Below are 18,708 nucleotides of genomic sequence, written 5' to 3'. Positions count from 1 at the left end.
GACACGTGCGTTCTTAACCTTGACCACGAGCTGACATCTAACCCAATTTCTCAAATCTTTCCGTTGACTTGTTCGATTGTTATACACACCCCACTTGCCAAGTTCAACCAGGTTGATGGTTTATCCACGTTGAACACAAGAAGGCACTGCGTTACCCTGCTCATAATTCAATAGTTAACTTATTGAAAAATATTTAAGGTACTATGGGTAATTACTCAAAATAACTATGTGCAAAAAGGGTGTTTTTCTTGCATTATTCTCTTGTAACTTTGATGGCCAATTGAGCGCCCCCCCCCCTATTTACCCCTGATTTCAATGTATCTTGATATACGTCACCATGGATCCACCCAACCAAGGACAAGGATGTTATCCTAACTAGGGGAGTCAAATGGCCTGTGGGGTAAACACAGTTACTTCATCATCTTAGTATGTTAACCGAACCTAGATATAATACGGCTTAAAGGCACTGGACACCAATGTTAAGGACCCATTCTCACGTCGTGTATCCCAAAACATGCATTTTTAGTGGAGATTTTGACTCAATTGGTCATTGAGCTTGCAAAAGAACAGTGAAAGAAAAAAACACCCTGTTTACACGTTTTTTGGCCTGGTCTTATAACAAATATTAGTAGTGAAAAAGCTGACAGACCAGTGAACGAAAAGCTATATCTTCTCACGCTCGGTCAGTCACTGATAGGAGAGAGTTCGGAGCAACACTCAGTTCAAAGTAGGAAGGGAGCCCAGTCACTGATAGGAGAGAGTTCGGAGCAACACTCAGTTCAAAGTAGGAAGGGAGCCCTTTAATAGACTTTACGCAATATCGCTGGCCATTTTTTCCAACCAGAAAGACCTGGAAAGTTGCATTGACCTCACGTTCAGACCTTTTTATGATTCTCCTTAATGTCAAGATGACAGACACGAGATGACATTTATAGATATTGTGTCTGTCAATTAACCTTCAATAAAATGTGTGTCCTTCGGAATGTGATCCCATTAAGACGGGTTAAATATCGAGATGGATTTACAGAAACTCACAACTCCATCTTCAAAATATAATAAAGCAGTACCACCAGGAAGACATGAAAAACCGAACCTGAAGTATTTTAGGCGCCACTACTCAAGGTCAGCGTCAATTTGATGCTGTAAAGCGCACCTTTAATACAGATATGAACAAGAGTCATTCATTTCCGCGGAGTGCAATCAGCGGAGCGATCTCTGCCCGGGAGCCAACAGGCTGAAAGCCCGGGGGAGAACCTGTCAATTTCCCGGTCGGTGGGTTCACTTCGTTCGTACACCCTTATAGTTATAAATGGTACGACTATGAAGTGATGTGGTCATGACTTTGCAATCTGCCGTTTATATACATGTATGTTTACATTAAGAAAAGCCACCCAGGATTTCACTTCTAGAGCTACGTTTAGAATGCATAGGGAGTGACTGACAAGTTAGTGAACTCATCAGCTGTGAAGTATTTTTCAAGACGCCATGACGATAATAAGATCATATTTTAGTAGGGTCAGTCTACTCCCCATCGCAAAACAATAGATGATGTTACTTTGTTTTTGTATTGACCCAGGACTCCAAGACAATCTTAACTCCTGGTGGGATTGTGGAAGACTGCTGCCATAAGATAGTGGAGTTGCACTCTCATTTGTATGTATTTTCTGTTTGGAAAAAAAGTGTTATGTAATCATGATTAGTGGGAGATCATTTGACCATAGACATGACGTCATTTCAGTAGGGCGCCCTCACCTAGAGGTCAAAAGGAGGTTGTCAATCAAACTGTGCGCGTTCACCCATTTGACCAATCACAGCAATGATTGTGGTCGGACAAATGGGACAAACTCGGTCATGCGTGCGCGTAAATTTGGCACGCGCGGCAGAATCGTGCAGAATGTCATTCGGAGTGCTCGTACACGTGTCTTGCTCACGTGCGCGGTGGCGGAGCTTAGTGAAAAGCCGGAACGGTCCATTGTAAGATTACATAAGAAAGGATGTGTTTTGGGATAGAAAAATATGGGATTCTGGTTGCAAGTCTTATGTTTAAATTCTGCTTCGAGGTCTTCGTTTGATCGAAAAGCTCAATTTTTTTAAGCTTAGACGAAGAGGTGACGGACGTTAATTAATCCCCACATGATATGCTGTGCATTCTATCTGCCAGTCGGTGTCAGATTGCCACATGCTTGCATGACATTTACAGGTTAACTGCTAAACTTGACTCAATTAAACTGTTATACTAAGCTGGAGGCACACTGTGTGCGGTATCCAAGGAAGTAGCGGTGTAAGATGCAAAGTATGAGCAGTTTCCCCTTCCCCCATCTCTAAGGGTCTCCACCCTGAGTTGTCATGACATAGACCATGGAGGAACCATGGCTAACTCATCGATTGAATGATTGATAAGCCTGGGAACAGCTGATTTCCTCCGATGCGGTAGATTAATGCGTTGTGTTAGAGCAGAGCGTCGAGGTACTACCGAAATGTGACCCAAATAAAGTATAGAACATTCCTTGTTGTTACTGCTTGTTAAAACAGCTCAAACGAACCACAAACTAAATACATTTTAGTAGACGAGCTCGTGCTTTGCTTTTAAGCATTGTTTATAAGTATTCGTGCACACAGATGAATGGCAGGTTGGACGAAAGCTTTTGTGACCCGGCGTTTTAGAGCTTTTCCAATAAAACAACAAAAATATGCAGAACAATAACGATGATCAATGATTATCAGGGCGCCTAAAGTATAGCCTACCCTAATAAAATATTACCCAACGTTGACGCAGTCAGTGACCACATAGGACATACAATGTGCACACTAATGGAACAATCCCTTATATTATAGGTTTATCAACCCAACAAATATGTGATTTACACTTAACATTCATTTGTAGGGCCTCCAAAGATATGCCACATTGATTCGGTCAGTATTTAGTTGTGTGCACACACACTTTAAAGAGCAATTCGCGGCAGCACTCTCACAACTTTACGATACGTCAATATACAACGCCCTCTTGTGTTGATAATATAGTTAATGCAGTGAGGGTCACGTGTTATTTTTGGAACTAGGAAAAGTTAGTAATATCCTATTGCAGCACAACTTGTCACAATGATGTCAATGTTCAGCCAGTTAAATGAGGTGTAAACAGTTTAACATTATAAACAGTAATGGTGCAACATATTAAATTGATAAGGAAAAAAGAATGAAATTTTTAAATGTGAGATAGACAGTACGGAAGAAAACATGTTTTTCAAGGGCAGTGTATTTTAGCAATTCATGAAGACACACGGGATTAATAAGACGAGAGAGAGATTCCTGAAAGGATGATGCTCGTCTCTCCTCATCCTGAGCTTCCTTGTCCTTGAACTTAATCCAAACCACAAGACATTAAAGTCATGATACAGCATTGGTTGGTATCCAATTAGAGGTGTTATTGGCTATATTGCTTTGGATTTCGGTCACCTCGACGTCTGTGGATCCCGGTTCGAATCCCCTTCCGACGGAACCTCGCACGTAGGTTTGGTTTTAGGTCCCTACATTGTCTCAAACTGCACTGCTTGTTACTGATTTTATTCAAGGTTACATGTAAAGCACATGATTATGAGCGCCGAAAGGTAATACATTAATTGTGTTGCCTTTTTTTTCTCGAAAAATAAACTGAACTTTCTGTGCCACAGGTATTATCTTAATGCCTTTTGGTTTCCTGGGTACATTAACTGTTGTTAATTCCTTGGTTGCAACACAACAATAATTAAAAATTCAACTAAAATAAATAGAAACCCATTTTGAAATTGTCAAATATCAAGGTCTACCAAGCGTCACCTGTACGGTGTTTGGGCTGAATGGTTCACATCTTTTAGAAATATTGTGAAAATTGTACTGAAAAAGTTCGAGCACCGGGGTGTGATGCAATAATAGTTTCACATGTTTATTTGATTGGTACAAAATGTGCTGAAAAGTTTAACTCTGATTTCACACAATAAACTATGGAAATCTCCCGTTTCTGTTTCGTTGTCGATCAAACTGAGCTATCAAGGTATAAAATGATCAACCTGATACATGGGATGGAACATGAATTCGTCATCATTTAATTAATGTGTTCCCCCCTTTTGCCCACAGGAGGAGCAATTGGTGTGACTTCATCGCAACAAGACAGGTGACTTGTAACATTCGTAATGGAACCGAGATGTACGTACAGCGCACAACGCCTAACTGGTGTAACTACCAACTGCGAACACTCTACGGGTCATTTGGAAGAAAAGACTGTGACAAGTCTACTTATAGGTGAGTTAAGAAGACCATCAGAACACTGAACAGTCCATCTGTTCGTTTTTCTTGTAGTGTTTCGTGTTGCTTTTAAGTTGATGGAATATTAAAATGCCAGGACACGGCAAAGCAGGATTACACTGAAGTGAATGCTTGCATGTTGAGTGACATGTGAAATTGTAATAAAAGTAATGAAAACAAGTTTCGAAAAGTACTATTGCACGCTGCCGTGTGCAATAGTACTTTTCAGATGGAACGAAAAAGCACGGTGAGTGACTCAGCGTGCAATGGTACTTTTATTTGCTATCACGTGACGGACAATCCTCCAATCAAATGGCAAGGATCTGCGTGGGTGTTGTATAAAATTTAATATCATACCATGATATTGCCATCTCCCGATCTACTTATACCCCTCCAAAATCAAGTTGTAGCCATACCCCCAAACAAAAATGATTCAAACTGCGGGCAACCAAACCAGGACTGTACATCATGCTTCGTAGTTGGAAGGGCAAGGCACTAAGGTATCCTCTCCATGGTTAAGGGCACCCTAATGAGGAAATTTCTACTGGAGCTTTTCAAGGGGCACCAATGCAATGACCAAAGGGCATGGAGGCCATCGCCCTCGTTGCTTCCGTGAAATAATCAGGCCTGCCAAATGAATCCCGTCACTCTGCAAACATAACGCTCTAACACAATAGGACATAAATTTTCCGTTAAATTATGGGTTGTTTAATCTTCTTACTGCCTCGTTGATTTATCCAAATTGTTTTACCATTCCACAACTGAAATAGGTCAATTTGAGTTCATTTTGTTGCCTCTCAACCAACCACGAGGAGGGTCTTGGCAGACGACACTATTCTAATCTATGTAGTGTTGCTAAAAAAGGGTCAATTCCAATGATTGATCTGTTAAGCAGATGAACACTTTCTAGTTTCGATAAAAAATTGCCGTTGCAGATTTTATTTTAAGACAGTCAACAATTTCATTATGCAAAATGAGGTGACCCACAGATGGTAATCTCCCAAATAAATGACCTTGTTAACTGGTCAGTGCTCGTCCATTCTTTGACGTTCCCTGGATGCTTGATGTATGATTGTGTTGATTATTCTCTAAGTTCAAAAGTTTTGGTACTTCTTGTAGGAGTACGACACAAAACACAAACGTCCACAGATTTACATATAACTTTAAAGATAACGATGGCATAAAGCTTCCATTAAAAATATTTCTTGCTGAGGTGCTGTAGTTCTTGATAAATGAGTGAAACAATTTCACAAAAGTAATTGACGTCTCAGTGAGACAACAGTTTTTTAGCATATTTACTCCAGAAAACATTGCTCTGTGGTTGTCATTTTGTTTCTTAAAAAAAATTGACAACGAATGCAGCTGAAACTTCTACATTTTGTATACGTCTTTAACCACAGTGAGTATGGATTCATGTTATGGCCAAAAACTTCATATACAAAAGGTATCAAAACCCTTTAAATTGTCACTTCGAAAATAGAAGCCAATAAAACATCTTGCGAATGTGTTTTATGGAGCACCTGTGATTTCTTCGACAGCACAATACAACTAAAGGTCAACGTTTCTTTATTATAATTTATGTCACAATAAGTAGTTTGATCTCACTCTAAGCAAGGGCGAGAGATAATACAACTTCTTTTGATAAAAATGTCCGGTCGTTACACTTTGACTTCCTTGCAGGTTTGAAGGACGTTGAATTTAATTTCACACAGAATGGGTTCGGAGCTACATTTTTTATTTGAACCACGACACAACCTTAACATGCTGACACTTGTTGTACAAGAATCGCTTTAGTGCAAAGAAAATTTAGTGATGACGTCGGCAGAAGGCTGATTTTCTTTATTCCGCTGAAAGTCACCTGGAAGTGGTATTTTGATATTATGTTAAACACGGAATGTTTTTTAACAGTATCTTCCTTTCATGAATTGCGAGGGGTTTGAGTTAATTTGGTTGGAAAAAAAGTTGTGATTGGGACAAATTGTACTTATTGTATACTCCCATTCCTTTGGAAATGAAGACTCCTTGAAGACCCTCAGAGCGATTGACAATTATTTGGGATGGTATCCATCACATTCAAAGTCTATCGCCGTGAAAGAGTAATTCCTATTCAAACTTGGCACAGTGATGCCATTATGTCCCCCGTTGGTTTCAGCCTTTTTTATGGTCGTATAGATGTTAAGGGAAAAATTATTCGAGTGACATTTCACATAGCAGTTATTTCCTTTTATCAAAGGTATGTCACATCCAACTGTGTGGGTTAGTGATTGACGGACGAAACCGTGATTCGATAATACTAAAAAGTGGTGCTGATTTTGTCGCTAAAATTTTAAAGTGGATTGCAGACAGATAATTTTGTTGTGTAGTTCTTGGTGCATTATCAGCTATAATTGGCACCAAACAAGTGTCTCAGTTCGCTCGTTTTTTTTTTTTTTTTTTTTTTTTTGCAATAGGTAGGTAAGATAAGGCCGTATCCGTTGGCATCTACAGCTACGGTTACGGCTGTTCCTAAGGGTGTTGCCAAGGACGTCCTATTACATCAACGCGCTTTATTCACAACGTGTAAGAGTTTATACAGGGTAATGGGCACGACATCAGCCAACCATTCCAGAACAAAGGGGAAAGCCCCCTTTTCCGATTCGATAAGTGTACTGGATTGTTTGTACGTGCATTCAACTACACATAACCTACAGCTTTAGGTACCATCCGAAGGACGAAGAAATTGTGACCATGTAGTCTCTTCCTCAAGGTCGAAGTTGACTTGGTTTGGGAATTGAACCCACGCACATACAACACAACAATTCAAGTCCGGTGCTCTAAACCACTTGGCCACAACAATCGTGTTTCTTATAAAGATACACAGAAAATGCCACAGGCGAGGCTCCAAGAAAACATGAGCTTCCTCCATGGTTTGAGAAGGGAGAGGGGCAGCAGACGTAGTTAATTGGTCAAACCATGGAGGTGGTCAAACAGAGTTATAACATGAATTAACATCACACCCTGGTAATTGTTAGGGTCAGTTTGGTTCACCTGTATTGTATACACGTTCGATTCTAAATTCGTTATCTAATTTTGACTATTTGTTTTTCCCCCGCGGTGAAGGAAATTGTTCCCACGCCGAGATGAAAGGGTTAATAAATATTAACAGGGAAGGCACTTTGCCTACAACGAAACCAAGAGGGGTGCATGCAGTCCACCAACAATATTTTAAAACTGACAGGGTTGTTTAAGGCTGAGAGCTTTGTCGTCACCTTCCTCTTTGTCCTTTTTTATTAACAAGTCTGAGACTCAGGCAAAATAAAAAATTGACAAGAATCTGGAAACGTGCCACGATAAACAAAAGTCCACGAGGTGACAATTCACAACTTCTCTATGTAAATAAGACTTCCGCAGTCTGTTGATAGAGACGTCAAAATGTAGTCTCTCTCCAGTCGCGAGACTTTGAGATAACCAAGCTGGCTGGATGGCTATCTCTCTCTGGTCTCCATTTACAGCTGGCTCTTATGACAGGGCAACCAACAATGAAATGGCACTGCCAAGTGATTTCTTTACTCAGTCACGTGTGCGCAGGGCAAAGCAGAATACACCAGTGACCATGATGCCCTATATACATGATGGGGCCATGGAGGTAGAAGCAGACCTCATGGGCAGAGGGTTTCCGCAGTTGTTCCCCAAAAAAGTACATAAAGAAACACACCTCTTTTGCACAGAAGTTTCCACACAAAGTCATCTTGACAATTCATGACATGATAAGCAGAACAAAATGACATGGGTACACCAAAAGCAACTTCGAGCACAAACAATTGAATAAGTGGTCAGTTTCATAGAGCTGCTTTAGACATTGCTTAGCATTTCACTGTTGAGCATAAACGAGCAGGATAAAACTATTTATGTATAAAGGGTGAATGTGAAATAGTTTGTGTTTGTTATTGCGCCAAGCGTAATTGAGTTGTTCTTAGCAACTTTTGAAAATGGGCACTGTAGTATGGCCCTGTCCTAATTAATAAGCGACTTTATGGACGCTGGCTGCAACAACGGCATGATTTTTGGCATATTAAAAATTACGTATAACAAAGCTCGGGCGGGCGGGCGGCGAGATTGATATGGTTTTTTTGTGCGATAGAGGGCGCTATTTTGATTTACCGATAGTAAACTTGTTCGAGTAAAAATACTGACCAAATTCACCTGACGTTATCACAATAATTATTTCTCTCGCCATGTTGGGAGTCAATAATAAACACCATTGTCATGACATTCACAGCCCAAGAGGTTGGAAAAATATGGAAAGCCAAAAATGCAAAACAACAACAACAAATGGCCACAGGCCACAGTTTGTAACAATGTCACACAACTATTCCAAAAAATAGTGTTGATTTTGTTTGGAAACAATTAAAGCAATCAATCATGGGAGTCTCCCATGTTGTGGAGATATTTAATTTTATAAATTACAAATTAATTGTTTAAAAAGTGTTGAATTATGTCAGAACACCTGTTTCACACGATTGAATGTTTTGCTTACATTCGGCGCTGAGTGTATTAAGGTGTGGCACAGTCATGGCGTGCACGGAGACAACATGTGTAATATCAGCGGTGAAATAAAGGCGGTGGTGATTTTCGAAATAATACTTGCTAATTTAGAGGCCTTATTAAGATAAATTATTTGAATGTTTTTTTTTATTTTTAGGATAATGTTTCGACCTCGCTATTACATTGGAATTCGTACCGTGGAAACAACTGAACGAAGGTGTTGTCCAGGATTCAACGGACCCAACTGCGATAGAGGTAAGGGCTTGCCGAATTACCAGAGTATCAATTAACTGTTTTTAAGCTTTAAAGTGATCATTTCAACGTTTTTTTTTTTTTTTTTTTTTTTTTAAGAAAGTAAATTGCATAACCGTTTTTAATTAGAGTTAGAGTGCTCCCTTAGAAAAAAAAATGCACCACGTTGTGGCCACCCTAAAATTTTACACTACAGTTCGATGCCGTTCTGAACTTTACATTTTTTTTCTACAAACGAAAAACCACCAGTGGTGAATGTACCAATATTCTACAATAAACAGACTTCACCCACATGTAGTTTCTATCAAACAGTGAGGGATAACTTTCCGTATGGCGCCACCACTTTTTCACTCATTTTTACAAAAAGGGATATCTCATCGAGGTAAATTAGATACTATATTATTTCATATAGAATGAAAAAGTGGTGGCGCCATACGGAAACTTTTCCCAACAATTTCTCATCATTCTTTTTCCATTCGCGAAAATGCTTTCAGATTTAATACACCTTTTTCCTGGCAATTTTTAACGCAATATTGGTACAATACACTGCATTAGTGTTCTGAAACTAATGTGGTAATAGTACCTTTGTTTTTGTTGTTGTACAAACCCATGGCAATTCCTTTGGAATAATTTAACAATGCACTCACCACTTCGCTGCTTTTCTTTTAACATCGGCACTTGATTTCCTTGCCTTTACACGTCGTTGCCACAAACATGACAAGTATTTTCCACAGAGTAACAAGCACAAAAAGTATTATCAAACACCATGTTTTGAAGCTTCTGTTTGCATTCTTGACGAGCTGAAAGAATTGTTGACCTCTCACAGTTACACGTCCAATGTTCTCGAGTAAACGGTGACTTCATAAGCAGATATGCTGCTATATTATTCCATCATAGTTGAAGACCCTTGAACATTATTCCAGCAAAACAAAATGGCGTGATGTGTTTTCAGTACATGTACATGGACTACTATTACTATACAACTGCACACATTGTCGCCATTCACTACACACTATATTATGTGCACCTTTTATCATGCGTTGTTATCGTGTTTATTTGCACCTGTTGACGCACTTTTGACCAATCACAGACGGGCTCGCACAATAGCCTTATTATGTATTCAGATTCCTTGGAATGGCTGTTGGCATTCTAGAGCATTCAACCTCGGATCTTCTTATGTGGATTAATTGAATAGCTTGCACATTCTTGTCTCAAAGGGACATTACAGAATTTGTAAGAAAAGAACTTATCTTAGATCACAGATTTACATAAAACTGTTTACACGGTTCAATGATAGTAGAGGACATCCCTTGAAATATTTCTGTCTGAAATGTCATTTGATGGGAAATAAATAAAACTCTGTGCGTTATTAATTCTATAGTTTTAATCGGTGGCATGCAAAGAAAAATGTGTCATCGGTTTTTCACTATTTTCTCGTGACCCCGATGGCCGATCGATCTCAAACGTCTACAGGTTTGTCACTTCATGTATTATGGTGGATTACACTACCAGCAACTGTTTTGCTTTCAAAAACTAATTCTGTATAACTTCCCTGTAAGTATAAATTATTTCAATTGTTCTACTAAGGTACAAACAACAAGCACATGTACAATGACCAAACTCAAATGTTTCGCTCTGTCTCAAAATAGTGATAACGGAAATAAACTTTTTCTGGCATTAATTTTTGCTTTTGCTCTTGCTTTTCGGGTTATCTTCCTGTCATTTTCCTAATTAATTCTTCCCTTTTCTCCTTTTAACCCCTAAACCATTTTCAAAAAACCCTCTCACAGTGTGCTTCAATTGTTCCCAAATAGAAGATCTACGGCATAAAGTGGACCTTTTGGTGAGTAATTTTTAATTGTTAATTTTTTAGTCACAATTTGTTTGTTTACTTGGTTGGTTGATTTGTTTTTCATTTTTGGATAATATAAACTCTTTACATTTGCTCTCAGTCAGCCCATGCGCTGCTCTTGTTTAAATTGCAAAGTGGTCAATATCCAGTGTTACACAATAATTATCAAACCAATCTCCCCTCACTCAAATGACCGTGTTTCATCGAGCACTTGTAAATGCCTATTCTTTGTGAAAATAATAAAACCGTTGGTAAAAAAAAAAAAAAAGTATACCAATTATGTATTTATGTCAAAAATCAATTATTTGAGTATAGGCCTATTGCAAAAGCATCGATTATTTATTGTTCGTTTTATTGTTGAGTTTAAACCTCTTTACTTTGATAAACAAAATCTGATAAATGTTTGAACTGTGTTGTATAGTTTTTATATTGAGTTTCAACTTTTCAAAGTAAAACTCTATAATCTGTCTTTTGGGGTTTGTTCATAATATTACTATGTCTTAAATGTATTGGTTGTCTTTGCCCCTAGATATCAGGCTCATATTCACCACAGATGGACTCCGTTGTTAATCACATTCCGGCCAGTGCACCCCAGCCCGGCATCCCATCGGTCCACACAGTGACTGGTCCAGCAGGCCCTGCCGGACCCCGTGGACCTACTGGAGCCAGAGGTCTGATGGGTCATCCTGGGCTGCCTGGACCCATGGGACCGAGTGGTCTACCCGGTCAGGATGGGGCACGAGGGGCTGATGGACGGACGGGGGATGTTGGTCCTCGTGGACCCATGGGACCCGCGGGACCTCCTGGTCCGGCTGCACCAGGTAAAGAATAGGAACCGAAACAGACGGAACGTCAGCCGTTATATTGTATTATATTTGACTCGGCATGCAACCTGTGAACATCATGTTTACAAAAGATCCACAAAGCCTGGTGGACTTTCTGCAGGCACAATATCAAATCACAATAGAAAAAAAACATAAATTTAATATTTTATGGCAATTGCACTGTCTGATTTTATCAACTTGATAGATATGAAAAAACGGCACGAAAACTCATTCAGCTGTTATTTGTTAGAGTCTTCAATTTTTGTGTGAATTATGGCACAAACTGTACAATCATTATGACCAGTGTATAGTATCTGCTCTGGAATGAACGAGGCCACTATTTTGAACACAGAGCAATTAGCATGGTCTATAAATTTAATTTAAATATCTCAACTGTTCACTGAACTGCAAAAGGTCACAAAGTTTGAATGAGATTTTCTAATTAAACATTAAAACATTTTTTATAACATTGTTCATTTTACAAGTGTTTCATGTGGTATTCCTTATAGTTCAATATTACCTTGTTGGTCTAATGCAAAGTTAACTGTTATTGCTCTCGTCGGTACTTAAGACAAATACACCAATTAACTAATTAAAAGTTTCTCCATTTTCTAATTAGGTATACCAGGATCGCCGGGACCACCAGGACCAATGGGCTCCAACGGAAATGCGCATGGTCTTAATGTATCGGTAAGTATAACACTGAGGACAAATTACTGTGCGAGTGGTAACTACATGTATTATGGTTATAAACCATTAATTGTTAAAACCATTCATTCTAGAAAGAGGTTGAGATATTATTCATGTTTGGGGGGGGTCAACCCTCTTACAGAAGTATTTTTTTAAACAAACCTTACATGTTATTGTACTGTACTTGCATTTCCTCATGGTGTTGTCATTTCTTTCTCCAGGCTGTTGAGCTTGAGGCTCTTTTATTGGAGATCGCTCATCTAAGGGACAGAGTCTCTATCTTAGAACACATCATTATCATACAGAAAGGTGAGATATGAGCCTCCACCCCCCCCCCCCCCCCCGCAAGAAGCTTGGAAATCACTATCAATGGGGTGAGGATTTGTGAAAGTGGGTCTGCAGAAACAAAATTAGGGTTCCAACAATTGTGTGCATATAGATAGTTCTTGACGGACGCCATCTTTTTTAGGGGTTGGCTTTGAGCTGCTATACGCAGCCAAAGTTGTTAACTTGCAAAAATTATAAATGTAATGGGAGCCTTCGAAACGCTAGGTGGCAGCAAACTTATGACAGGTATAACTTGAATTGAGATAGCTAGTTCGTGACATACTATTTGTCTCATGTAAAATTCTCTGAATGTTTAAAGTATCGTTCCTGCATGGTATCAGACTTGGGCAAAAAGACTATTATTGTAGGAAAAAGATGTAGATCTGATTTGTCTTAACCTTATGAGAGAAAAACTTGTGTGTGATAAGACTTCAGAAATAACCATTTGATGGGAATAAACTTTAATTAGTTCCAATGTTATCATTTCTCCACCTACCAGGCGGAATCCCAAACAATGAGGCATCCATCAACCCTCTCTTCCCAATCAACCCCAGTACAGATGGCTTCTTGGAGATCCCAAACTCACCCACCGAAATCCCTCAAGTCGACAAACCAGGCATCCTCATTCTTCCCTCTCAAATAGGAGGAACAGTCGAGCCGGATTCCGCATCAGGGAACGGCGATCAACAGGATTTGAGTATATTTTCCGGATTGGATGAGGGCATGAGTATACACGCCTCAGATGTTCTTGCCCTCTCTCGGGAAAAGGAGAGTGTAATAAGGACCGGCCAGGAAAACCCACCAAATGTCCCATGAAAACAAAAAACTAGGGGAAAAAGACAATAAACTATCCAGCTTAAGACTGTGTACTATTATTGTGAATGCTGCAGACATGAATTTGCAGAATGATTGAATTGAACAATAAGAGAATCACAAATAGATCGTGTCTGGTGGATATCATTTTATAAAGTTCAAGCCTAAAACTTTGTCTCAAGATAGAGTTTAAGACAATCAGATATGTTTGTCATGGAAGAAGATGTTCTGCCATTCTTTGAAGTTATTGCTGGACTACTATTATTCAGTATTACATTGCATGTTTTATTTCTTTGAAGCGACCAATGCAATGACAAACATATTTCTTGCGCCATAATTAAAATACTTTTTGGATGGATAGTAAATCAACTATTCAAGTAGATATCTAAAGTTTTAGAAGTATAAATACCAAAAGGATTTCTTTCTGGTTAGTTGGTGTCAAACAAAATAAATCACAGTCGTTGTTTTTGACTTAAATTATAGCAGTATTATGCAAAATGTTTTATTTATATTTAAACAAACTTTTTCTTTTGCTTTTAAGAATGCCTGGATTTTCAACCAACTTTAGAAATAAAGAAATTAAAGGAAAATTGTCAGAAGTTTGATTAAAACTAAACTTGGTTAATCATTTGGCTATAACTACCTCACAAGAAACAGCCGTCAATTTTTGTATGAAAAACGGACATCACTTTTTCTCTCATTACAGTCTGGTAACTTTTATGGTTGAAGTGTTTGACCAAATAAATTAAATGACAATTATTTGCTGTGCCATCATGGAACGAGACGAGAAATAAACTCAAGTTTGGAATGTTCTTCAATGTATGCTAAAACTTAATACTAACTCTAATTCTGCTCTTTAAAACTTTTGACAGTTAATGGCAGTGGACACTATTAGTAATTACTAAAAATAATTATTAGCATAGAACCTTTCTTGGTGACGAGTAATTGGGAGAGGTTGATGGTATAAACATTGTGAGAAACGGCTCCCTCTGAAGTGCCATAGTTTTGGAGAAAGAAGTAATTTTCCACGAATTTGATTTCGAGACCTCAGATTTAGAACTTGAGGTCTCGAAATCAACCATCTAAACGCATACAACTTCATATGACAAAGGGTTTTTTTCTTTCACTATTATCTCGCAAGTTCGATGACCGATTGAGCTCAAATTTTCACAGGTTTGTTATTTTATGCATTTGTTGAGATGCACCAACTGTGAAGCCTAGTCTTTGGCAATTACCAATAGTGTCCACTGCCTTTAAATGGTAAAGTTCTGATTCTATAGTGTTTAAAACCAAGATGCTTCATTATGGTATATTGTTTAACACAATACTTGCCTCAAGCAAAACAGTTATTTGGTGTTACTATGCTTTCCCTTGTTCCCAAGTCTTTTATAGAAATATTTATTTTTTTCTTCACTCCAAAGAAATTTGCTGTCCATTACTGGTTTGACTATTTATAGCATGAGAGTGTAAAGGTATAATGTTAATACATTCCGGGTGACGTCATTCTTTTTGGGAAAGTTCTGAGCAACGTGGAGTATAATTTTTTTTTTAAGGAGTTCAGGCTTGAATGATAAAAAAAAAATCAAATGGATATCAGGATTTGCTTTACTGACGTAAAGCTTCTTGAATCTACCTTGTACCTTGTAGGCTACCACTGCAATGAATGTATCTAGGCTCGCTAAAGTCATCATCCATCCACTGCATGGTACGTACTTGTACCATGTAACTTGTACCTTAGCAAGGACATTATCTAGGCTGGTACCAAAGTCATCATCAATCCACTGCATGGTACCTACTTGTACCATGTAACTTGTACCTTAGCAAGGACATTATCTAGGCTGGTACCAAAGTCATCATCCATCCACTGCATGGTACCTACTTGTACCATGTAACTTGTACCTTAGCAAGGACATTATCTAGGCTGGTACCAAAGTCATCATCCATCCACTGCATGGTACCTACTTGTACCATGTAACTTGTACCTTAGCAAGGACATTATCTAGGCTGGTACCAAAGTCATCATCAATCCACTGCATGGTACCTATACTTGAACCTTGTAACTTGAATCTTAACAATTAGGACATTATCTAGGCTGGTACCAAAGTCATCATCCATCCACATGGTAACTACTTGTACCTTGTAACTTGTACCTTAGCAAGGACTTTATCTATAGGCTGGTACCAAAGTCATCATCCATCCACTGCATGGTACCTACTTGTACCATGTAACTTGTACCTTAGCAAGGACATTATCTAGGCTGGTACCAAAGTCATCATCAATCCACTGCATGGTACCTATACTTGAACCTTGTAACTTGAATCTTAACAATTAGGACATTATCTAGGCTGGTACCAAAGTCATCATCCATCCACATGGTAACTACTTGTACCTTGTAACTTGTACCTACGCAAGGACTTTATCTAGGCTGGTACCAAAGTTATTATCAATCCACTGCATGGTACCTATACTTGAACCTTGTAACTTAGCAAGGACTTTATTTTTTATCTAGGCTGGTACCAAAGTCATCATCCATCCATTGCATGGTACCTACTTGTACCTTGTAACTTGTACCTTAGCAGGGACATTATCTAGGCTGGTACCAACGTCATCGTCAATCAACTGCAGGGTACCTATACTTGAACTTTGTACCTTAGCAAGGACTTTATCTAGGCTGGTACCAAAGTCATCATCCATCCACTGCATGGTACCTACTTGTACCATTACTTGTACCTTAGCAAGGACATTATCTAGGCTGGTACCAAAGTCATCGTCAATCAACTGCAGGGCACCTATACTTGATCCTTGTACCTTAGCAAGGACTTTATCTAGGCTGGTACCAAAGTCATCATCCATCCACTGCATGGTACCTACTTGTACCTTGTAACTTGTACCTTAGCAGGGACATTATCTAGGCTGGTACCAACGTCATCGTCAATCAACTGCAGGGTACCTATACTTGAACCTTGTACCTTATCAAGGACTTAATCTAGGCTGGTACCAAAGTCATCATCCATCCACTGCATGGTATCTACTTGTACCTTGTAACTTGTACCTTAGCAGGGACATTATCTAGGCTGGTACCAAAGTCATCGTCAATCAACTGCAGGGTACCTATACTTGAACCTTGCACCATAGCAAGGACTTTATCTAGGCTGGTACCAAAGTCATCATCCATCCACTGCATGGTACCTACTTGTACCTTGTAACTTGTACCTTAGCAGGGACATTATCTAGGCTGGTACCAACGTCATCGTCAATCAACTGCAGGGTACCTATACTTGAACCTTGTACCTTAGCAAGGACTTTATCTAGGCTGGTACCAAAGTCATCATCCATCCACTGCATGGTACCTACTTGTACCATGTAACTTGTACCTTAGCAAGGACATTATATAGGCTGGTACCAAAGTCATCGTCAATCAACTGCAGGGTACCTATACTTGAACCTTGTACCTTAGCAAGGACTTTATCTAGGCTGGTACCAAAGTCATCGTCAATCCACTGCATGGTACCTACTTGTACCTTGTACGTCGTTCCACAGCAAGGACTTTCTCTGGGCTGGAACCAAAGTCATCACCCATACTGCAGGGTACCTAATACGCGTCCTTGTAACCTGTACCTTGTACCTTGTACCTTGTACCGTGTAGGCCCACCTTGTACGTCTAGGCTGGTACCAAAGTCATCATCTACTCACTGTATGGTACCTACTAGTACCTTTGTACCTTGTTCCATAGGAAGGACTTGGCTCTAGGCTGGTACCAAAAATCATCATCCATCCACATGCATTGTTCCTAGTTGTACCTTATACGTTGTATACATGTATACCATAGAAAAGGACTTTCTCTAGGCTGGTACCAAAGTCATCTATCCATCCACTGCAGGGTATATCTTCCATCTTCGGTTAACCCCCTCTGTCTCCAGCATTTTAAAGTTAATTTCTAATTCATTTAATAACATGTTAATTGTCAATGTCGTACTCTGTATGTATGGATCTTTTGTTGTTTCACTTGTTGTTATTTATTATTACTATTTTATTTTTATTTTTACATCTTTTCATTTACTCCTTATTTTTAGGCCTATATTATGTAAATATATTTTTCTTGTACTTTCTCTTGTAATATTTCGGGACTGAATTTAATATTCTTTGCAAAAGTACATGCTGCAGTTTTGTTCTTTTATTCTTCTTGACAAACATATTTCTAGCATTTTGCTCGATCTCTTTCCGTCATAAGAGACAAATAAAACAATGAATGCAGTCGATATTTAAAGGCACTGGACACTATTGTTAATTACTCAAATTAATTGTTGGCATAAAAACTTACTTTTTGAGAGCTGTTGATAGTATAAAACATTTTGGGAACTGGCTCCCTCTGAAGTAACGTAGTTTTTAAGAAAGAGGTAGATTCTCACTCAAATTTTTAAAAGGCTTCATCAGGCCTGAAGCCTTTTATTATGCATCTGAAAGCACACAAACCTCTGCAACTTGGATTTTTTTCTTCCATTATTTTCTTAGAACTTTGATGACCAATTGAGCCCAAATTTTCACAGGTTTGTAATTGTATGCGTTTGTTGGGAAACACCAAGTGGGAAGCTGCTCTGTGACAATTACCAAAGGTGGCCAGTGCCTTTATAAGGACAATCTGCATATCTGAAAGCGTTTTCCTCTGGTCTCTGATAAAAAAGGGCTATCAAAATTATCTGGACATTTTTTTTATTTAATTTTTTTTTTTTGGGGGGGGGATGAGGTGGGGGGTTAGTCTAAATTTAGTACTAATGATAGTATAAATTTAGATTGGTTTATACAATTACACTTATACCAAATAAAACAATAATGATCATCGTAAACTATTGTTAATAGTGTGGTTGTTTTGTTTTGTTTAATGAACACGCTCGATATGTTTTGTGAATGAATCCATTTTCAGGCCAGGAAAAACGGCGCTACAACTGGTGGGTCGTGTTAGAACTTCCCATTAAAGTAAAATACATCCCATGATTGTTTTGCTTTGTTTCCAACCAATTCAAGCCTATTATGTTGTTTAAGTATTTGAATGTGTAAAATTGTTACAAGCAGTGGCTTTTCAGAGTTGTCCCCAATACCTCGGTTGGCAGAAAATCGGGCAGTGACGCTGTGAAAGGTTTATACTTCACG

At 38.8% G+C, this 18,708-nt stretch overlaps 1 protein-coding gene across 1 annotated transcript; it reads left to right on the top strand.

Annotated features, from left to right (window-relative positions):
* The first annotated feature begins 3,591 nt into the window (after window positions 1-3,591).
* On the top strand, window positions 3,592-14,506 carry LOC117290159 (collagen alpha-1(XXVI) chain-like). Its single transcript, XM_033771414.1, has 8 exons — window positions 3,592-3,605; window positions 4,111-4,275; window positions 8,960-9,057; window positions 10,845-10,897; window positions 11,436-11,727; window positions 12,350-12,420; window positions 12,642-12,729; window positions 13,247-14,506. The coding sequence occupies exons 1-8, from the start codon at window positions 3,592-3,594 to the stop codon at window positions 13,561-13,563; spliced, it is 1,098 nt and encodes a 365-aa protein (XP_033627305.1). The 3' UTR covers window positions 13,564-14,506.
* The last annotated feature ends 4,202 nt before the right edge of the window (window positions 14,507-18,708 follow it).

This window comes from Asterias rubens, chromosome 5 (genome assembly GCF_902459465.1).
Source record: "Asterias rubens chromosome 5, eAstRub1.3, whole genome shotgun sequence".
Taxonomy (NCBI): Eukaryota; Metazoa; Echinodermata; class Asteroidea; order Forcipulatida; family Asteriidae; genus Asterias; species Asterias rubens.
This window is presented reverse-complemented; position numbering and strand designations above follow the sequence as displayed.

Excerpts from the sequence above, each read along its gene's own strand:
- LOC117290159 (XM_033771414.1), top strand. Across the intron at positions 4,276-8,959 it reads TGTGACAAGTCTACTTATAG|GATAATGTTTCGACCTCGCT; the intron begins GTGAGTTAAGAA and ends TTTTATTTTTAG. Across the intron at positions 12,421-12,641 it reads CGCATGGTCTTAATGTATCG|GCTGTTGAGCTTGAGGCTCT; the intron begins GTAAGTATAACA and ends TTCTTTCTCCAG.